Genomic DNA, 21,381 nt, shown 5'->3' with positions numbered 1-21,381 from the left:
CTCTCCCTTTCTTCACAGAAGAGCAAAAGTTGCCTTTCATTTTAAGAAAGACAAAAGATAAACATAAGATAAACAGCCTTCTAAGAGCTGGTGGTGTCAAATAGGCTTTGAAGGAAGAGTTTTTTGCAAATGAAAGAAGCTGAACCACAAATACGCCTGGGCTCCCAGTACCTTGTTTTCCTGTAGAAGCTTTCATTTTTGTGGATACCAAGGAGCCAGATACCTGTTGCTTGGCAGGCAAATAATGTTGGTATCAGCAGAAGCAATGCTGTACCCTGTATTTTTCTGCTTTGTCAGCAGGTATTGCTTCAATACACAGTGACCATGACACTGTGCACTGAGAGCTCCACCTAAGAAGCTGTTATTTCTACTATGATTCAGGTTTGGAAGTCAGTGTATTTAGTCTGCACAGTGATTTCCTATCAGGAAACATGATTTTAATCAAGCCACAAGGGTTTAATTGATTTGATCAAACTGTCAATTATTTTACAGCCTCACCCCTGAAGCATAATTGGAGTTAATTAGAGTGTAGTTACCTTAGCATTCCCACTCAGGATGCAACACACAAGTCACAGCAGAGGTAAAGTGGTTTAATGCAGCTCCCAGCAATTGGTGGTTCAGTAGTTTCTCTTTGTGTTATCACTGATAAATTCCTATGTGAAATGGTCCTTCTGACTTCCTAAACTAAATGTGAACATCTTGGAGAGGTTTCTGCATTTTCTGCTACCTAGTAGAAGCTGACATGAACAAATCTCAAAGTAATAATAATGCTTAAACACAGCTGAGAGCATGTTTCACAGGCTCCAGAAACCTTTGTGGTCAGGGAGCCAGCAGGATCTTAGTCAATGGTCTTTCTTTTTATGGAGCAAAGTAATTGTGGGCAGGAGCTGGAGGGAGTGGTGTCTGAGCTGTGTTGGTGCAAGAAAGATGCTGTGTTCTTAAGAAAAATAATGTATTCAGCAGATGTGTGTTATACCTGGGCTCATCTCAGCCCTAATTATTTGGCTGCTCCAATGGAGATGGCCGTCCCATAGTTGTGCATTCAGCTTAAGTAAGTTCAGACTGTACGTTTTAGCCACAGTGAGCAGCACATCCCAGGCTAAACAGTGATATCCTCACAAAATTTCAGATTCTTGAAAACAAAGAGGTTATTCAAAGTGAATGATAGCGTTAACCTGTTCCTCTACTTTAATTGGCAAGTCCAGAGCAATGCAGATGACGCCTACCAAGAAAGGAATTTCCACGCAGGAGTTAAAAACAAAGCAAAGGTCGAGTTCACTTGATACCATTTTTATATATAAAAGATGAAAGATTTAGCCAAATCTGCATTTATTGCTTATATTTTTAGAAATCATATACTTGATTCTGACAACTGAAACCAAAAGCTAGCCTCAAATTTTTAAGGATTTTCTATAGCTCATGTATCAGTACAGAAAATCTGTAGTGCCTCTATTCATGTTAAGTCTTGTCAGAATTTTTGCATAAGAAACTATAATTCTGAGCCTTAATCTCTTTGCTGGTGCTGCTTTAAACCTGTTTAATGGTATCTGAAATTCACTGCAATACTGATCTGAAGCCACAGAAACTATGGGGGAGGACAGGTGACAAGGCCTCTAAGTTAGGTAATGAACAGCAGTGGCTTTAGGCTGTTAGACTGCCATTATTCTCTGGGACAAGGTCTAAGATCTGAGATCTGAAAATCACTTAGGGACTCAAGAAAATTCTTTGCTACAACTTCCAAAAATTTGATCATCTACTTTAACTAGCATTAAGCCTGTGGGATTTAAAAGTGTTTAAGGAAATTAGGATTCATATTTGACTGGAAAGTCAATTAGAGTTTAGTGCATACCTCTAAATTTTCTTCCTCCAAGAAAAATTAAAGCATGTCTATTTATGAGCTGCACCTACTCTGTACAGTAGAAGGTATTTAAGCTTTTTTTCCTCATTGCTGAACCAAAAGAAAGGCCCCTCAAACTGATCCCAAGCTATGGAAATAAAATACCCATTCACCAAAAATAATGCATGTTTCTTTAGGAAAAAATAAACCAAGACAGAATAAATTAGTTTTCATCCAAAGCATGTTTCTTTTATTTGCATGCTGTGTAAGATTTCAAAAATGTGAATGGCAAGTTTACTCTCAAAATCCACGTCAAATTTGGGTTATCACGTGTGTGTGTGTGTGTATATGTGTATATATATATATGTATATAAGGGTCTGTATATAGATAAAAATATAGAAAATACTCCAAGCAGATGTCATTGTTCACTGTACGGCTCAATTCTTCTATCATTCTCTTGTAGCTCCTTTTAATTTTCCCTGATTTTTGTCTTCTGTTTCTTGGCTCTTTCACTTTTCTCTTACAGCTTTTCCTCATGTAGCCTAAATGGAGCATTTCAAGGACAGTTTTCTATTTCTTGAAAGTTTTTCCTCCTTTTGAAGGATCATCCGGGGGGGAGGGGGGAACATCAGAAAAAATGTAGAATTAACACTGAACATACTGAAATTTAAACTGCGTGCTTTAAAGGGCAAGTTAACTCAAAGTTCAGATATGTTACATTATTTCATGCTCCTAGAAAATCTGGGGACAATGCAGGGGAAGAGGCATGCTCAAGACAGAGGGTTAGCCAGAATCAAAGGCAATGGCTGACAAAATGGAATGGAGTTTCAGGTGTCTAATCCAAGCACTCTTAATGACCTCTTGCTGACTTACTAATATTTCTTCTAGCCCCTTTCATAATCCAAAGATCAAGGCTATTAGTTTTTCTTACTGTGCAAAGAAAGATTCTCCCTTCCCCCAGTACAACTGCCCTTCACCTTGACAACATTTATCTACCCCTTTTTTCAGCTTCTTACATTATAAGGGGACCTCAGAACCCTGAATCTGATCCTCACCTTTAGGACAATCATGAAGAGCAGGTCAGAGAAAGTGACTCATTGCAATTGTTCTCTTCAGCTGTTGGCTGTTAGTTTTTGTCCATTCGTCAAGATCTTTGTTGCTGCTTGTCTGCAATCAAAGACTGCCGTCACTACTTGTTGTAGTATTGAGGGCAAACGTCCTTTGAGCCTTGTCTTTCCCAGACACTAGCACTTTCATAACTCAGCCTTGAAACTGCCTTTTACCTCCCCATGTGCTGCAGCAACATGTGCGTGGGCCAACTCAGTTTCACCCTACTGGAAATGCCACTCTGCTATCCACACCAAAGCAGTGCAAACATGTAAATACGCACACACACACACAAGCATTTATAGTTATGTAAATGTTCAGTGAAGTTGATATGATGACAATACATAAACGCATCAGTAGGCAGAACTATGTAAGAAATGGGGGAAAGGCAAACCAGATGTGGTGGAGGAGGGAGGGAAATGATCTGAACAAAACAAGAAGCTGCCAACTTCAGCAGAACCTGAAAGCAGCTTTGCTTGAGAATGTAAATGTTCCTCTTTTTACACACAGTGAGGCAGGACTACCTCCTACATGGAAGTCCAGTCCTATTCCTGCTGAATTTCTGTTTCTACACTGAAAAAGAGGATGTAAGGCTTAGCTCCACAAATAGCTCAAGGCTTCCAAGGTTTCCTCATTGGAAACAGCTGTATAGACGGAGGGCTGTCCTGAGATCTCTTGGCAGGAGCACAGGCAGGACAGGTACATATGGCATAACGTTAATCTTAAGCTTTGCGCTTTCCGATGAATGCATACCAAACCATGGTGGCATCAAGGTGCCTGCACTCTGTGTTGGCAGTTTTATTTTCCTCTGATGTGGAGCTGAAAGTAACTCTGGGAAGGGCTGGGATGCTGCCCCTGGCAGTCCTGAGCTAAGCAGAGCTGGTCTCCGAGGGCAATCTTGTTTGAGTGAGGGCTTGATTAAAGATGAGTGAGAAATTCTGTTCAAAGGAATGGAAAGCCCTGGTCTGTGTTTAAAATAGTTAGCAGACTGTTCCTCACATCGTGGTGCTGAGGAGGCAGGGCCCCATTTCTTTTGTGCAGCAGCAGTGCTTTTGTGCTGCAGGGCTGAAGGCTCTCAGCTGCTCAGTGCAGGCAGTGGATCCCTGTGGGGCACAAAAAGAGGTGCAGCATCTGACAGCTTCTTGTCACTGGGATGGGCAAAATTAAAATTCCATATCCAAACATTTCTAGACGGAAATCAATTTTAAATTGTTCTATTTCCAAAAGACAAGTGTGCTTGAATCCATAGATATTTGAATTGTTCAGTTGTGTTGTGTAGTTTCAGTTCAAATCTGAAACTACTGTTCTGTGTCTGAGCTCGGAAATAAAAGCATTTGTGAATTTCCAAAAATGTTCTAGATTTCTATAGAAGATGTAGTGGAAAGGAATTTTTTTTCTTTTGTTTTGCTTTTAAGATCTAAATATTTGAATCTAGCTGTTTCTCTTTCTTGAAATTACTAAAACTCAAAAGCAGTCAACTTCTACAACATAGAAACAAGTACCTGAACTTTGCACTTTAGGGAGCTCTAATTCTGCTCATTGCGTCAGTGGTATAGTAGTGAAAGGAGCCAGCAATGTGCAGAAAGGAACAAGATTAGAAAGTCATAAAAGAAAAGTTATTTATATGTGGGTGTGCTTGCTCTGTCACTGCTTATTCATCTTATGCTAACATATGAGACTTCCTCTGAGAAGCAGTTCTGAAGTTCTGGTTTGTACACCAATGTCCCTGCACAGAGTTGTATTTATCTGCTTGTACTCTTGTGACTAGTCACTACTGACTCTCCCACAGACAGCTTATAGGATCATGACCTTGCTCCAATTTAAAGTTCAGTGGGAGAAAGCTAACCACAGAGGAGCTGTATGTGTAGTTTTTGGCAGTCTCGAGCCTAGGTTCTGCAGCGTGCACAGGAATCATTTTGTTTCCTATCCTGTTCTTACTTTTTACAGGCTCTTAATAGAAATACAAATATTTTTCTCTAAATGCTTGCCTGAAAAAGTTCAAAAAAATTTATAAGGCATCTGTTGGGTTCGATGTAACATTTTAAGGGCTAAAAAATGGAGTCGGGTCCCTGTGGTACAGTGATTCAGGGGGAAAATGCTGAGATGCCACTTCTGCAGAAGTTCAGTCAGATGTAGTCTTCATCTTTCTCTGCTTGTTATGCTTCATATGGCAACCTTTGCATGCACTAGTTCAACTGTTCTTGCAAAACTTGCAGTCTGTAATTCATTCTGAACTAAGTCTCTTCTCTCTTCTTGTACTTTGTGGTCTAGCTGGGCAAGACTTCATTTTAAATTTAAGAATGGGATTTGTTTTATCTTAACCAGACTCAGTTGTTTGCCGGCAGTATGACCCATTCAGCACATGCATTTATAAATACATGGATGCTCTGTTAGACTCCAGTAGAGCTAAACAGCCCATTTTTCAAGGCCAAGATATATCCAAATCAACTGGCAGCTATGAATGCCTTGACTATAAGGTTTGCAGTTGCTGGTAATAAAAATAAGGCTTTAAAGCTAAGAAACTAAGGGGATAGCTGGACATCAGCCAGAATATTGCGTGTCTGATTGAGGTGAAAGTGGCTAGTGTAGTGTTACTTAGGGAGTGAAATAAAGCAAAGAGGTGTCTGTTATGGGGTGAGTGGAGTCCTTTGAGGTCCGGTGCTCAGTTGCCCATCTCATTTCACTGCAGCACTGAGATCACTGAGATTGTGTCTCTCAGCCAGGCCTATTGGAAACTGGGGTAAAAAGAAGTTCTGGAGAAGAGGTGTGAAGAGAGACCCTGCAGAAGAGTTTCCCATGACTTTTGGCTCTGTAGGTAGAGAAAAGAGAGTTGGAATAAATGAAGAAATGAGTTTTTGGAGTGTTTGGGCCTGGCAGTGCAGAGACATGGTAACGTGTCAGGGCCTGGGAGAGGGCCAAAGGAAAAACACAGGTCCACATTGCATACTGCTTTTAAATCTGGGGTGGATACTGGAGCCAGAGCACAGCTTGGTGTTCAGTGCCTCTTGCAGCTCTTCTGCTTTGATATCTTAATGTGCAGTTTTGGGTGGCATGGTTTAAGAAAGACAAAGGGCTCTTAGGGAGTGGACAAAGAAGGTATACAAATAGAATCTAGAGAGCAAGGTGTGTGGAGAGTGTGGCTGAAGTCCTTGGGTTTGCTCAGCACAGAGCAAGGAGCTGAGGGGAGCCCTCATGGCAACTGCAGCTCCTTACAGGGAGCAGAGGGCAGCGCTGAGCTCTGCTGTCTGTGGCAGCGACAGGGCCCGAGGGAACGGCATGGAGCTGTGTCAGGGGAGGGGCAGCTGGGGGTTAGGGAATGGTTCTGCTCCAGAGGGCGGTGGGCATGGAACAGGTGCTGCACAGGGCAGTGGGCATAGCCCCGAGTGCTGGAGTTTGAGGAATATTTGGACACTGCTCTCAGACGTAGAGTTTGGAATTGAAATGGTCCTGTGTGGAGCCAAGGGTTGGACTCCGTGGTCCTTATGGATCCATTCCAACTCAGGATATTCTGTGATTCTGTGAATATGAATTATTCATTAAAATCAAAATGGGAGACTGTCTGGGATGGTGCTGTAAGGAAGGAATCCTAATTTGGATATATGTGAGGAAAAAAGATCCTGCCTTTGTTTCCTAAGCTGCGTGCCTAGTTCCAGGTGGCCTGTCTACTCTGTTCTTTACTGAGAGATTGCCTCAGTTTCCTTTGTTCATTGAATTGCCACAGAATCCTTCCCAACGCATTTCACACTACTCTTTTCACTTTGCAAATCAACACATAGTCTATGGGTGATGATAGGCCAGGAGTCACTTAATAGTGAGAAAAAGCAATTCCATGGCTTGCAGGCAGCTTCCAGCTTGCTCCATCCCCCAGATTAGTGAGAATTTATGAGCCACACGTACAAGTCAGTTGTGCAGAAACCACCGTGTACTGCTCTTATCTCTGGATCCCATAGACAGGCTGCTTTGGCTGCTCAGTGCAGACTGAGGGCTCCAGCTTGCTGCAAGGTACTGGAAGCTGCATAAGCTGGAGATGGCAACGGTACAGCAGCTGTGATGTCTCTGTGGCAAAGCCAAAGGCAGTTTCCATAGTGATGGTTAAGCTCCAGGCCACTGGTGATGCAGCTGCTGCATTGGACAAGATCAGCATCTTCTTTACACATAGGCTGCTCTAATGAAGCTGTTAGGTGTTTGTGTGGCCTTATTTGGTTGTATCCAGCTCTGGGATGTAAAATGAGAGATGAGAGGAAGGTTTAAAGTGGCTGAAGTAAGTACTCAGCAAAAAAAAAAAAAAAAAAAGAAGTATGTTTTAAATCTTAGAGTATCCTCAAATGACTGTTGCAATAAACAGCTTGAGTGCACCTAGTATTCTGGTCAGTACTTTCTGTGATATCGCATGCCAATGTTAATAGCTCCTAAGGAGCTATTATTTTCAAGCTGGAGAATTAGATTTGTGTTCCCAAGTCCTACTTCCTCTTCTAAAACATTGCGGCTGGATTGGATCCAAAACCAGAATGTGTCTCTTTCTATATCAAGACCATACATTTTCAGGGATTTGAGGAAAGCAGATGGTCTTGCAACTTCAGTATCTCAAACACTGAATTGTCCTAGGATTCCCTTGACCCCTCCTTCTGGATATCTCAGCACCTCAGCGTAGATATATGAAATTAATTTCGAGCTCCTTCTGCAGGGTGCTACAGTCTATGGTCTCCCTTTGTTTACTGCTGGGGCAGCAGGCACAATATCTCCAAGTTATGGAGATGCACATTTTTTACTTCAGCTTTGAATTCTTATCAACCTGCTTTGTGAGTGCTTCAGCATATGAGAAGGAACTGTGTGTTAAACTGTTCAATTAATATAATTATTTGATAATTTTGACCCAGAATTTTAGTAGTTTTAAACATTAATTGTTCTCTTGTGAGCTAGAAGCTAAAATAAGTTTATGTTTTATCTTTCAGGTGGTGCGGGAGACCGGGAAAAGATGCCTGTCAATCATGAAGCTTTCCTGCTCATGGCTAATTCCCAGAATGAAATGGAAGATTGGGTGAAAGCCATCCGACGGGTTATATGGGCTCCTTTTGGTGGAGGTATTGCAAATAGCTCACATGCACATAAATTAAAACATTTGCCTCAAGGTAAAACATATTCTTGTGATACTAGGATATGTGTAACACTGTAAAATCACTGAGATGCCTAGATAATCTCTTGATTTTCTAAAGTGTTTTACAGCACGGAGATTGGGTTAGGCTTTTTTGCCAGGGAATGGAAGGGGAGGTCACATCCACACTGTAGTACTCACAGTCAGAAATGGTGGTAATACAAAAACATCTCTATTGTCAGTGCCCGGTTTCTTAAAGCTGATAACTACTCTGTGGATATCTCTTATTCTTGTGGACATAAAAGAGTATGTCCGGTTTTCTCTGGTTTCTACCTCAAGGGCAGATGCCCATCTTTAACCTCCTCGCAGCCAGAGGCTGCAAAACTCTTTATTTGGTCTGGGCCTGGTTGTGAAGACTGAGCTTCCACTGGCTTGACTGTGGGGGAAAAAGAACAGGGTCAAGTTGGGAGAGCACTGTAAAGTGTACCATAGTTGACAGTCTCTATATTTAAAATGAATAAAAATTTTGATACCGTACCACAGTCTTCAAATTCTCAAGTTGTAAGATCAGATGGACGTTTTAACAGTGTGGTACAGAACAAGCGTTCACAGATGTTTTCTGCTGGGTTCACTGTTAGTGGTAGCAACACTTTGAAGTGGCTACTGATGGGCATCCATGCAGATAGTGATAGCACGTATAGATAGTGATATCAGCCTCTTTTAAGAGGTTAAAGATAAAGGATGAAGATATTTAAGGATGAAAACTGCTAGATAAGAGTTAAGTAATACAATTAGCTTTGCTGAAATTCAATTAGTAATTCCTGAAACTAGGATAAAAAGTTATCAGTGCCATTGAATTTGGCTGAAGTAAGGTTGCTAAGAAGATCCAGCTGGCTTAAGCTGCCGTATAGAAGTGAAGCATAGTTGGAAAGAACTGAAATTGTGTATAGAGTTTTTATCTCTGGATCAAAGCTACTCGAGAACATGGCTGATCAGACTGGCCTTAGCTCTCTGCCTTGCTACTCAAATTCAGCAGCCTAAATCTAGCTTTGTTATGTCTGTTATACTCTGCAGTCAATGCTACGTGAGCAGATTCTTATCCTATGGTTTCAGCACTCTTCTGAATTGATTGTGTACTGTCTGCAGTGGGCTTCTCCCACCTTGCAACTATGTTGCCACCACATTTGGTTTTACTGATACTAGTGGTTATGCTGTGCAGAGGGAAATGACCTGGGAGAAAAAAAAAAGTGGGAGTGAATTAGTTTTGAGATGGATTGGCTTCTTCACCCAGCTGTGCAAGCATGAATAGCAGCAGTTCTATCACAGTGAGGGCGGTGAGGTGGAGAAAGGCATGCTTGTTCATTCTGGCTACAGCCCACACTTCATTTGGCTTAAACAAACCATGGAACTGCATCCTCAGTCTCTCCTCACAAAATGTTTATAGGAATGCTAATAACTGGGAGATAGTTAAAACATCCAAATCATTGTTTCTAAATGATCAAGACTATCCCTCCTTCGTCAGAATCAGAGCAGGTTGACTTCTCTGTGAGTGAAATCCCAGCCTACCTCAATTGTGGGAGGACTGTAAACATAGCTGTCTCTGTTTTAATTGAATAATTTGAAATCTGCTTTGCTACTGCTGCTAGTTTGAGAGCCAAGTCTTATCTATCGACACTTTTTAATATATGGCGCTAAAGGAATGGGAGTTAGGAATTATAATGCAGGCTTCATTATTAATATGTAAATATCCAGCTCTGGAGAAGGCTAATATGGTGTAGAAATGAATTATGCCAAGATAAAATGAGAGGCTTAGCCCCACTTTAATCTTTGCTGATGTATTGAAGAAACATATAAATCAAAAAATTGAAGGTATCTTCTTATGTGTTGAGCTGGACACATGAACTATGTTTAAAGGTGAACGGCAAAGATTTAAAAACCAAACCAAAACAAACAAACAAAAAAACCCGGCAAGTACTCCAAAGCTGCGGAGGATCTGAAATCATTAATAGAAGACATGTTCAGGCCTAAAAGCCATACGGAATGCATTTGAAATGCGGTCTTAAAATAAAATCCTAGAGTTCCCAACTCTTTTAAAGAAGAGTTCTCCTGTTTATGGAGAAAATAATTTGGAACCATTTCCCTAAGTTTTAGGCTTCTGAATTCTTGAGTCTAGTCCATCTCATTCAGAGTTGAGATTTGAGAGTAAGCTGTATGTTTTGAGTTTACATCTTCAGGAATAATGTTTTTACAGAGGCTCGATACAAGTGAATTTTGGAGCACATTCTGACAGAGTGTTTAAAATTGTTTCCTCTGATCCTTCTTACCTCCAAGAGGAACAAATTTTGCTCTGTGTTTACACCACTGAAAGTTTATTTAGAAAAGTCCCTCTGAGCCTTACAGTCATGTTGTTCTCTGGATGCTTTTTAATATGGAAGCCTTGTAGTTGTGATATAGTGCTAGAAGTATAGCCTGCCCACAGGCTTGGGTGAGAGTGAGCCTGCCAGCATCCTCTGAAATGGGACGTATGGAAAATACTGGGAGTAGCGAGGTGGGGAGGGGATCTTTCCTCACTCTATAAATCGGCACTGGGGTCGTACCTCCAGTCTGAAGAAGAAATATGGCTGCTTTAAGGAGGTTCCTTGCCATATATCTCTTACTTTTCATGTCTTCTTCATTTTTGTCTTGTGTAAGTTTTAAAACACAATGTGTCTCAAGCTGAATTTGGGCCTGGTGGTACAAAAGCGGAATTTTTCAGTGTCCTGAGCTGAAAGCCATGAGGTGCGTGTAGCAATCTTACAGCCCAGCACATGACCAGCACTGCGTGGGGACAGAATTATTTTGTGTTAATCATGTGCTGTGTTTGTATGTTTCCCTCTGTTTACTTGCTGGTTCTTGCCATGAGCAGTTCCTTGCTCCTCTGCCAGAAATGCATGTCCCAGCCCCTTTCTTTCTCGATTACTTTATCCTAATTCCTCCTCCTTGTTATCCTAAGCTTTCATCAGTTCCTTGTGATGGAAGGGGAGTAAAACAGCTGGAGGGAATGTGCTTCCCTTAGGCAAACAAGGAGAGCTTTACCTGTGAAAGCATAATTCTGAAGGAACTCCATGACCTTTTTTTCATGTGAGAAGAAACATTTCTGAGGAATGGTAACTTTTTAACCAATGGACTATGCAGAAATGTCCACTGGGAAAGCTGCTCTGCTATCATTAATTCCAATTTCTCTATATGGACAATGCTTTACATTGGATTCTTTGGATTCTTTCTTTTGCCAGCAGAACAGTGCAGAGGAAGATTGTGCTGGCAGTCAGGACCTTACGCAGACCATGTTTTATATTTGAGGAGAGCTGAGAACGAGAGGAGGATTTTCCAAGGTTTAAATTAATACCCATCTCAGTGTCATTATTAGTTATGTAGGGGTAGTCCTACATAGACCTAATGAAGTATCCTATTTTTACATAAGTAAATGTCTTTGAGATAAAATCTGCATGAAAGAAAAGTTACTGTTTTGAAGGATCTGATGTTGTTATTAGATGCACGTCCACAATGATACCAGATTCTTTAGGAACTTTGGTATTATGCTAAGTCTTGTGAGTTTGGGGTTTAATTTTTCTACCTGTTAGGTGGGGATTATCCAATAACACCATCATGACCACAGAATTGTATTTGTGGATTTAGGATGCTAAGATATCACAGAAATAAAGAGCAAAGAGGTGCCTTCTGCTCTTCTATCTGTCCAGTATGAAGACTGAGAACAAATTTCTGCTCCGTGTCTGGTTAGAGGGCTCCCCTAGAATGGCAGACTAGGGGATTCCTGCCTGGGTCTCAAAGAGCCCCCTCACTTGGTTGCAGGGTGGGCTTCTCTTGATTAGGTTCCCACAGGTGTGTGGGGAGTGGCACTGGGTGTTTGTTGTGTCTATGTGCTGTTATCTCTGCATGGAGACAGCTGGCGCCAGGTTCAGCTTATCAGTGTTTGCTCTTCAGTGTTGTCTCATAGTAGGAGGTGGGCCTAACCGAGGGGAGAGAAAGAGAAAAATGATAGGGGTTATGAGTTCAGTTATCTGCCTAGGACTAGGAGATGCATGAATAATCTGTGAGGTGATGCTGGCTAGCTTTACCTCAGGCAGATGTATTAGAGGAAGTTACACTTGTGGATATAGATGTTCAGATGCAGAGCTGAAGTTGGGAGCAGATCTTGCCATCTGTCTGAGCTGCTTGCAACATAGAAAGTTTTAAGGTTCTAAGATCTTTCTCTGAGATCTGATTAAGTTACTTTTTTTTTTTTTCTTTTTTTCTTTTTCTTCTGATCATCAGATGTATCTGGAGCTTTTATTGCTTCTTTATGCCCAGTGTATTCCATCACCATGACACAACCTTGAGGTAGAATAAGGCTGTTGTCCTCATTTTTTGTCAAGGACGAATTTGAAGTACTGAGCAATCAAATAACTTGCCTGAGGTAACACCGAGTATCTGTAAAAGAGCCACTCTGGAGGCGTCACTCAACAAGGTAGATAGTAGTCAAACCCTGGGACTCAGAGGAGCAGTTGTTTCAACTGTTCAGAGATATGCTTGAAAGAGTCCTACGGGATAGAATTCTGGAGAGAACAGGGGTCTAGGAGAGCTATTTGATTTTCAAGAATTTTCTCCTCCAAGCTCAAGAACAGTCCACACTCATGTACAGGAAATCAAGCAAAGGTGGAAGGAGGCCTATGTTGATTAAAAAGGAGCTCCTGACAATGCTCAATCCTGAAAAGGAAGTATAGGAGGAGTGGGAAAAGGGACAGGTGAACTAAAGAAAACATAGAAAAGCTGCCTAAGCATGCAAGAATGGACTTAAGGAAAATAAAGTCTACATGGATTTGAATCTGATGAGGGATGTGACTATCAACAAGAAAGGCTTCTTCATTATATCAGCAATAGAATGAAGACCAGGGAAAATGTAGGCCCACTACTCAAAGAGATGGGAGACCTGGTGATAAAGAATGAAAAAGGTGCTAAGGTACTCAGTGCCTTCTTCACTTCATGTTTTACTGCTAAGATTTGCCTTCAGCAGTCCCCAGTCCCTGAGGCCAGTAGGACAGTCCTGAACAAGGAAGTTCTCTCCTCAGTAGCAAGTAATCAGGTTAGGGAACTCTTAAAGAAAATGGATGTACACAAGTCAGTGGGACCTAATGAGGTGCATCCACAAGTGCTCTGGGAGCTGGCTGACAGCCGTAATCTTACAAAGGATATGCAGTTGTTGGAGGTTCCACTCCCATCTTCAGCAGAGGCAAGGGGGACCTGGGAACTACAGGCTAGTCACCCTTACTTCTGTTGCTGGGAAGGTAACGGAACAAATAAACCTAGAAACTGTTTCCAAACATATTAAGATCAAAAAAGCGAGTGAGAATAGTCAGGATGGATTTTTGAAGGGGGAGTCATGCTTGACCAACCTAGTTACATTCTGTGATGAAATGTCTGGCTGGGTAGATAAGTGAATATTGTTTATCTTGACTTCAGCAAGGATTTTAACAATTGTCTTCTGTAACATCCTCATTTAAGGATAATACAGTAGATACATGGACAGTGAAGTGTACTGGAAACTGGCTGAACCGCAGTGTATGAAGGAATGTGATCAGCAGCCCCAAGTCCAGCCTGCAGGCAAGTAAGTTGTTAGTGGTGCACCCCACGGTCTGATGCTGGGAGCAGTACTGTTTAACATCTTCATTAATGACCTAGATGATGGGACAGAGTGCACCTTCAGCAACCTTACTTACTGTTTCTGGGAGGAAGAATCAGATGGTTTTACCATCATTCAGAGATACCTCAAGAGGATGGAGAAAGAAGTGAAAAGAAACATCATGAAGTTCAACAGAGTCCTGCACCTAGGGAGGAATAACTACAGGCACCAGGACATTCTGGGTTGACTGGCTAGAAAGCAACTTTTCAGAGAAGCACCTGGGATGGTGATGGATGACAAGTTGAACATGAGCCAGCAATGCACCCTTGTGGCAGTGAATGCCAGCAAGATCTTGTTCTGCATTAGGAATTTTGTTGCCAGCAGGCTGAAAGAAGCAATCCTTCCCTGCAAATCACGGTGGAACTTTTAATACAAGTTCTGCTCTGGAAGGATCTTGTACTCCAATGGCTGCATAACTGATAAGATGTAAAATATGTCCAAATTTAAGGCCTTCTCTTTCTCTTTCTCTCTCTCTCTCTCTCTCAAACAAACAAACAAAAAAATCACAACTAGAAAAACCAAAACCTTTAGAAAAGAATATTGGAGAAGATTCCTCTTATAAGGAAGATTACCTCTGACAAGAATATGGAGGATTTGAAGAGGGCACAGTCAGAAGGTTTAAAACAAGCAAAAAGGTTTTTCATACAGTGCAGAATTAATTACGAAGCTCATTGTCACAAGATATGGAAACAAAAGTTATAAATGGGTTCCAAATAGAATTATACAAGTCCATAGAAGGTAAGTCAGCCTGAGCTATCAAACAAAAATGTCTGAATGTAGTCATTAACTTCCTATATATCTCGTATTGCTAAGAATCAAAAAGTATCAATTTTACTTTTGATGAAATATAGTGGTTCTTGTGCCTTCTTTCTCTTCAGTAGCAGACTGTTGTCCTCCTCGGCTAACAAGTGCCATGGAGAGCTCAAAGTGGTTGTGCTGTTGTGTTGTGGTGGCTACTGTCTGTAGCATCTGGTCTGACCAGTACCTCCTGCTGCACTGCCAGTTGCTCAGTGAGGTTGCTCCTGTGTAAGATTTGTGCTTCATGTCTGAAAGCTGACAGGTTTAAAACACCGATGATTCTCACTGTGTGTCCTCCAGTGTATGATTAATGGGACAAACATGTTCCTGTGGTGTTTCTCAGCTTGCAGGCAAGTATTTTAATTTCTCTGTGTTATTTCTTTGATGAGTGTTATGGGAATCTTTGATTACTGAAGGGGAAGGGTGCTCTGCTCCTTAAAAGTTTCAATTTTAACCATTTAAGAGCTGAGAACAAAGAATGCATCCTCTGTTTCTTTTCCCATTTCCTTGCCAGTTGCTCCTCTTTTCTTCTCCATCATCAGGTAATCAGCCTTACAATTTCCCCTTGTTAACTTCTGAGTTGCAGCTCAAGGAAGTGAACATTAAGTCCTTGACCTCTGCCAGAACTGTTCCTGAAAAGTTGGCAGATTTACTGTAATGTTTTATCTATTTTATGAATTGGAGCTAAATGCTATCCCCTCCCCAAGTATAGATGATCGAGTTCAGATGTGACTAGAGCTTAGACCATGACCTTATACTTGAGTGGTGAAGGTGTACATTATGTTTTATATTAGCTGAGAATTTTAGTTGGATAGTGGAAGCTAAAGGTAAACATGGAAATTAACTGATAGTTTTCATCATTGGTTGAGTTGGAAGAAGCAACAATATGATGCCGTTTACCTCCCAGTAGGTTTTACAATTGTAGGTTACAGGCTAACAAAAGTATTCATGAGGACGTTTTATTTGAATAACCTGCCCATGCAGTCAGTGTTGATCCTGTCTAAATCTCAGTGACCAATTGTTCTTAGGAAATCAGTCTCTCAGGTTTGAAATACGGAAAGTCTTGAGGGTATAACTTGCTAATTTTTCTGAATGGATAAAAGGGTCTGTTATTACAAATTTCAGAGGTGAATCTAGATCACTGGCCCTGCCATGTTCCAGAATGATCAGAAGTCTGGGCGATTCATTTCATTCTTCACCAGAAACCGGTGCGAGGTTGCAGCCTCCGTGATCCTTGCATTTGGACCCACAGCTGGAGTTCTAATCCTTTTCTGGTGGCAGTGATTAAACTGTCACAAGTATTTTGTACTTACCAGCATTCAGAATTTCTGTAAAACTTCTGTAGAGTGGGGAAACCAACATGCAGCAGCACATTTGGAAGGGAAGGTCTACCAGTCAGATGCATTCTACATACAGCTTCATACAGGTCTATGGAAGTGATCTGTTAAATGTAGGCAGGTGTGTGCAGGAGTCGGTAAATAAAAAGCTCTGTAAATGATGTTCTTATGCTCTGGGAGAAAGAAGTTTCTTGGGGCACATTTTCGGAAATCACTGCTTGCGAAGGGGCACATTTTGTTGCTCTTAATATTTTGTTCTCCAAATCCTTCTTGCCTTTGTTTAGAGAGAAATAGACCTATAAACAAGAGGGGTTTGGCTGTACATTGAGAATGTTGTGGTTGAGTGATGTTTAGATCTGTTTATCATCTTTTCTCTGTGAGCAAACAGTTACAATCTCAGTTTAGTCCATAAACTGGGCAGAGTCCACTGCAGGGGTAATTTACAGTGCTGCTCAATGAGTTCCTTTCCTGAGATATTTTAAAGGGATGGGAGAACACCATGCACAGGTTAGGCTGAGTTTGCTGTGAGATGAGGATGAGCACTGCTGTTTGCTCACCTTTCAACCCAGGGTTGACTGGCTTATCAGTCAGTAAGCAAAAGCCTATTTATTTTTTAGAGATTTCATTTTATCAGTCAAGGTTGAGACCCCAGCCCAGAGCAGGGGAGTCATTTTGTTCATGGGCAGACCTTCTCAAAGTGTTTGGAGAGGGGAAAAAACTAGAACAAAAGTTTACTGTACAAGGGATGTACTATTGGAGGTTTTTCTGCTGTCTTGAGTCCTGTGACTGATCACTTGTAACTGATTCACTGCCAGCTTTCAGCAGGTACAGGGAGATGCTCAGTGCCCATCTTTGCTTGGGCTAACGAATGAATTTGTATAAGGCTCTACTAACCTGAAAATTAAGGAACTTCAGCTCTAACTTGGATAATTCATCCTTTTTTGTATAAATGGGCAAAATAATTTCCTACATCTGAGTTCCCTCAGACAGGTCCACTTGAGTATATCTGTATACTAGCTAACACTATGTGTAAGCCAATGTTTAAAAATAAGCCATGCCCTATAGGCACTTGCTAGAGCTGTACAAGCCAGCAATTGTTCACAATCAGAGATGGGAAGGAATTTTCTCTGAGTTCATGCAGGTTCACCATTGCTGTCTGTTGCAACCATATTCAAGACTGAATTTGACCCGAGTTAGATGCCAACCCCAAGATATGCCTGGATTTTCAGAGGTTGTCTGAGCTGTAGTGAACTTCCCAGCCAGTCTGATGGCTTGTAGAGACATGTAGAGCCAGGATCATAGAATCGCCAGTGATTCACTACCCTTAGTGAAAAAAAACCATTTTCCTTATATCCAGTCTAAATTTCCCCTCTTTTAGTTTGAAACCATTTCCCCTTGTCCTATCATGACAGGCCCTGCTAAGTGTCTGTCCCCTTCTTTCTTACAGCCTCCTTTTAGATATTTCTGAAAAGCTGATCAGGTCTCCCTGGAGCCTTCTCTTCTCCAGACTGAACAGCCCCAGCTCTCTCAGCCTGTCCTCTTAGGAGTGGTGTTCCATCCTTGGGTCATTTCTGTGGCCCTTCTCTGGACACACTCCAACAGGTCTGTTTCTATCCTTTGCTGAGGACTCCACATCTGGATGAAGTACTCCAGGTGAGGCCTCACCAGCGCAGAGCAGAAGGGCAGGATCACCTCCCTAGCCCTGCTGTCCACACTTCTTTTGATGCAGCTCAGGATATGGTTGGCTTTCTGGGCCGTGGGGGCACAATTGCTGGCTCATGTCTGGTTTGCCATCTACCAGTTTTCCCAGGTCCTTTTCTGGACTATCCTTTCATCCCCCTCCATGAGATCCTCAGATGGCACTTACAGTTTTGATGGCAATTTGATAATTGCTGTTGTTGCAGTGTTGGGTATAATTCTGCAGCTCCAGCAATCCAGTGAGTATGTGAGAATTTTGGGTTTCATTTTTAAGAAACATAACAAGGAAAGCAAGATCCAAGTGCAACACAAAAGTTCAAAACATGGAAGGCAAAATATAAATACATATATATTTATCTGTGTATATGTTATATATATTTTATTCTGGTCTCATTGTATTCTGTAGTTTAAGTCATGATTTTTGACAGAAGGCTTTGAAAGGGATTGAGAATTTTTTCATATGAGGTAAGAAGGTGATAATTGTGGAATGGTAGCCACACAGCACAGTGTCAACTTCTTACAGGGCACCTCTAGCTGCAGTGACCATCCACAGGGAACAATAACGAAGCAGCTGCTGTTTCCTGCTTCAGTTGTGATGCTTACATGAGCAAGCATGTATGCGTCTTGCCTTTTTCTCTCACCAGAGCAGTAGTTGCTCTTTCTTTAGAGAACAGTTTACATTGTTTTTGCCATCTCTCACACCTCAGGGTACTCCTACAAGACATGCTAATGTCTAACTGTGCTTTGAGTCATGCTGTGTCCTTGGCTGCAGAGAACCTGTGAATTTCATATGTTGACTATACTTTATTTACAGTGGTATCCATGTTAAACTTACTTTCTATTTCATTGGATGTCTCCTTGTTCTTGTAATTTAAGAGATGGAAAACAGAAATGGGGAAGGGAATGGAAGAATGAAGGTCTGCATTTGCTGTCTCCTGAGCTCTCATTCCAAATGTTGAGTTCCAGGCTCTGTAATGTTATTAGCAGATGTGACATGTTTTGAGGCATCATTCCAGGGAATATTGCCAGAAATCCTGATGGTGTCTCAGCCGTTCGAAAGACTTTCCATAGCCTGCAGCCTCAGTGTTCTCCACAAGGGAAGAGAGAACAATAAAAGGGTGAAGAGTACCCAAGATCTCATTTCTGCCTTTTATTCAAGGATTTCCATCACTTACCAAATGTCCTTTACTGGACTTCAAGAATTGTCTAGTGCTTTGTCTGGGGCTCTAGTATCTATGTTTGAAATGCATTTCTATTTACGGCAAACCTCGAATACCTAAGGATTGCCATACTATTATGCTATTCAAGAACTGGAGCTTTTGATCTTGGTGTTGCCTTTACCTAAAGTGAGAGCTTTTGATCAAATCAGAGGATGTAGAGACAGAGTCCGATATCAAGTTTCCTAAGCTGTGGGATGACATTGCCCCAGTGATTGAAATCAACCACTGGGTCAGTGCCTTTTCTAACATGTATTTAAGCTGAGCCACAGTGTAGTTAAGCACGTGGCGAGCCAGGAAGCTGAAATGAGTTGTGATCTCTAGAGTGGCCACAGATGTGATATTTTAATTATTGAAGCAGATGAGCATCTGCAAACAAGGATTTTAATCTTTTTATATTTTTTATGCCAGAGTGAGATGCATAAATTTCTCCAGACGATTGGTGCAAAGGTTCTGAGGAGTGACAGCTGCCTATCTGCAGTCATGTGTGTGCATTTTGTAGAGGGGACGAAGGGCTGACCTCAGTGTAATTGTATGGATCACGGTGCGGCTGGTTGCTCTTGACTACTGGCCATTTACCCTGAGTGCAGGAGCTGAGTGTGTGAATGTTTCCCTGCAGGTAAGTCCTGGGTGCTGGCTGACATGTAGAGAGCTTTTAGTTTCTTCCCCTACTGGTTATCCTATCCAGCCATGCTATTTGTTGTCAACAGGCAGATTCTCTATAAAGGGCTAAAGCAGGGGCTGTACGCACACAAAAACAAAACACCCCACAAAAAACTGCACCAGGTCAAAGTCTGTGGCTTGTCCTATGCTATGTCAAACTTTCCAGCGAGTTCGAGAGCTAGGGGATATTGCCAGAGAGGGTGCTGAAGTGGGCATAAGTGCTAAACATTAGGTTTGTCCTTCTGGTACTTCGGGAGCAGCTCAAAGGCCAGAGCAGGGCACTGAGCTGCCTGTAGCACAGCTAACGCCGCCTGTATCAGGAAGGGATCCAGAGCGTGGCATGCAGACAGCGACTGTTGCTCAGCTTTTTTTCAGCTATCTAGAATAGATCTGACAAGCAATTAGACCATGAATATATTACAGAGCCGATGGGGGATGCCTTTGTTAAAACTTGTGACCCATACTTAGGTGCTGTTTACATTGGCAGCAGCTTCGAGGGTGGGCAAGACCCTACCTGCCTGTCTTTCTGCTCGCTCCTTCCCCTTGCCGAGCGAGCTGGGGAGCTCTGCATCTCATTGGATATTTCAAATGCTTTCTGCACAAGTCATAATTAATGCTGAGTTGTGGAGCTAAGACCAGATGTGCTGCTGCGATTATCTCCCAGGGCAGATCGGCTGCTCTCCACTCTGGAGCGCTGGGTGAATGGAAAGCTGCCAGTGCTGGGGCTCAGAATGTGTCTGATGCCTGAAGTCAGGACTTTCTTTCTCTGCCGCTCCTGCTGTCTGACACTGCCTGGTTTCTGCTTGAAGCTCAGTGCCTGTCATGTAGCGGAGTGCTGCACAAGAACGAGAGGTATGAAATGATTTTGTAGAGTTTAGATTTGTTACGGTTTTCTTTTCCTGATATTTGATAAGCAGATATTTGAGCTTAGACTCAGACGGAGGCTGAATATCTCAGTAAAGCAGCTGTCCTTACAAAGAGAAAGGAGTGGGAAGGACCCAAGCTGTGGCCAGAAATACTACTGGGTGCCAAGCTAGTATTTGAGTTCACGGGGAAATAGTTGTGCTTATTTTTACATGGAATGGTTAAATGAATATACATGGATGAGAGTGACTGTGTCCCAATATGTGGAGGCTGATCTTTGTGGGGAATGAGGTTAGAAGATGCTGAGTTCTGCCACAGACTCGTTTGTGTGACCTTGGGCAAGATTTTTAGTCACATTTATGTTGCTTCCTGATTAGCTGTTGTTTCCTTTTCTTTCCTCTGCTTTGCCTGCTTTGTCTGCCTGAACGGTTAATAGTTAGGAGCCATCTTTTGGGGGCTGCTCCCAGTGCCTGGCATGGAGCTCTGCTTTCAGTCGTGCTGCAGTAATTCATGCTGCATACACTTGGGTGGGCCAGGGGAGGGCAGGAAGAGCTACAGGTTTGTGTGCTTTTTGTTGGGAAAGCCTATGCACTTCTGAATGTCTGCCCATGGTTTTTTCACAGTGTTTTCGTGTGTGAGAGGGGACAGATAAATGGGAGCCTAAACATGAGTGTGGGAAGGTAAAAGCAGAAGCTTACCTGTGCAGGTGAGCACGTACACAATCTTTATATCCACAAACCACTGTCTGTGAGGCACCACATGCGTGCGCGGGTGTGCAGGCTATATAGCAGCATCCAGGTGTGTGCCTAATTATCTTCCTGTACATCTTTTAGCATGTGTGTACTAACCTGTACCTACAGCTGATGTAGGTGTGTCTGGACTTTTCCCTCTTTAAGCACGTATAGAGTCCTCAGTCCTACCTGCAAAGAAAATCCATTCGAGCACTGACTTTATTATCACTTTCTTCAGTTTATTTTGGTTGAAATCAGAGCTCTGCTGAGGAAAAATGAAGCAGGGAGAATATATTTTCCTGCCCACAGCATGTCCAGAC

At 42.1% G+C, this 21,381-nt stretch overlaps 1 protein-coding gene across 6 annotated transcripts in view; it reads left to right on the top strand.

Annotated features, from left to right (window-relative positions):
- Positions 1 to 21,381, top strand: part of ARHGAP22 (Rho GTPase activating protein 22) — a 117,751-nt gene that overhangs the window by 72,962 nt on the left and 23,408 nt on the right. For 3 of the 6 annotated variants that reach the window (XM_019617624.2, XM_031554434.1, XM_019617627.2), the window contains one exon: positions 7,898 to 8,074. In XM_019617624.2, the coding sequence (XP_019473169.1) occupies positions 7,898 to 8,074 (177 nt within the window). Of the gene's footprint in view, positions 1 to 7,897; positions 8,075 to 19,671; positions 20,319 to 21,381 lie in introns of those variants that run through there. The other 3 variants (XM_010714469.3, XM_019617625.2, XM_019617629.2) reach the window with 2 other exon arrangements.

This window comes from Meleagris gallopavo, chromosome 8 (genome assembly GCF_000146605.3).
Source record: "Meleagris gallopavo isolate NT-WF06-2002-E0010 breed Aviagen turkey brand Nicholas breeding stock chromosome 8, Turkey_5.1, whole genome shotgun sequence".
In the NCBI taxonomy this organism is placed as follows: Eukaryota; Metazoa; Chordata; class Aves; order Galliformes; family Phasianidae; genus Meleagris; species Meleagris gallopavo.
This window is presented reverse-complemented; position numbering and strand designations above follow the sequence as displayed.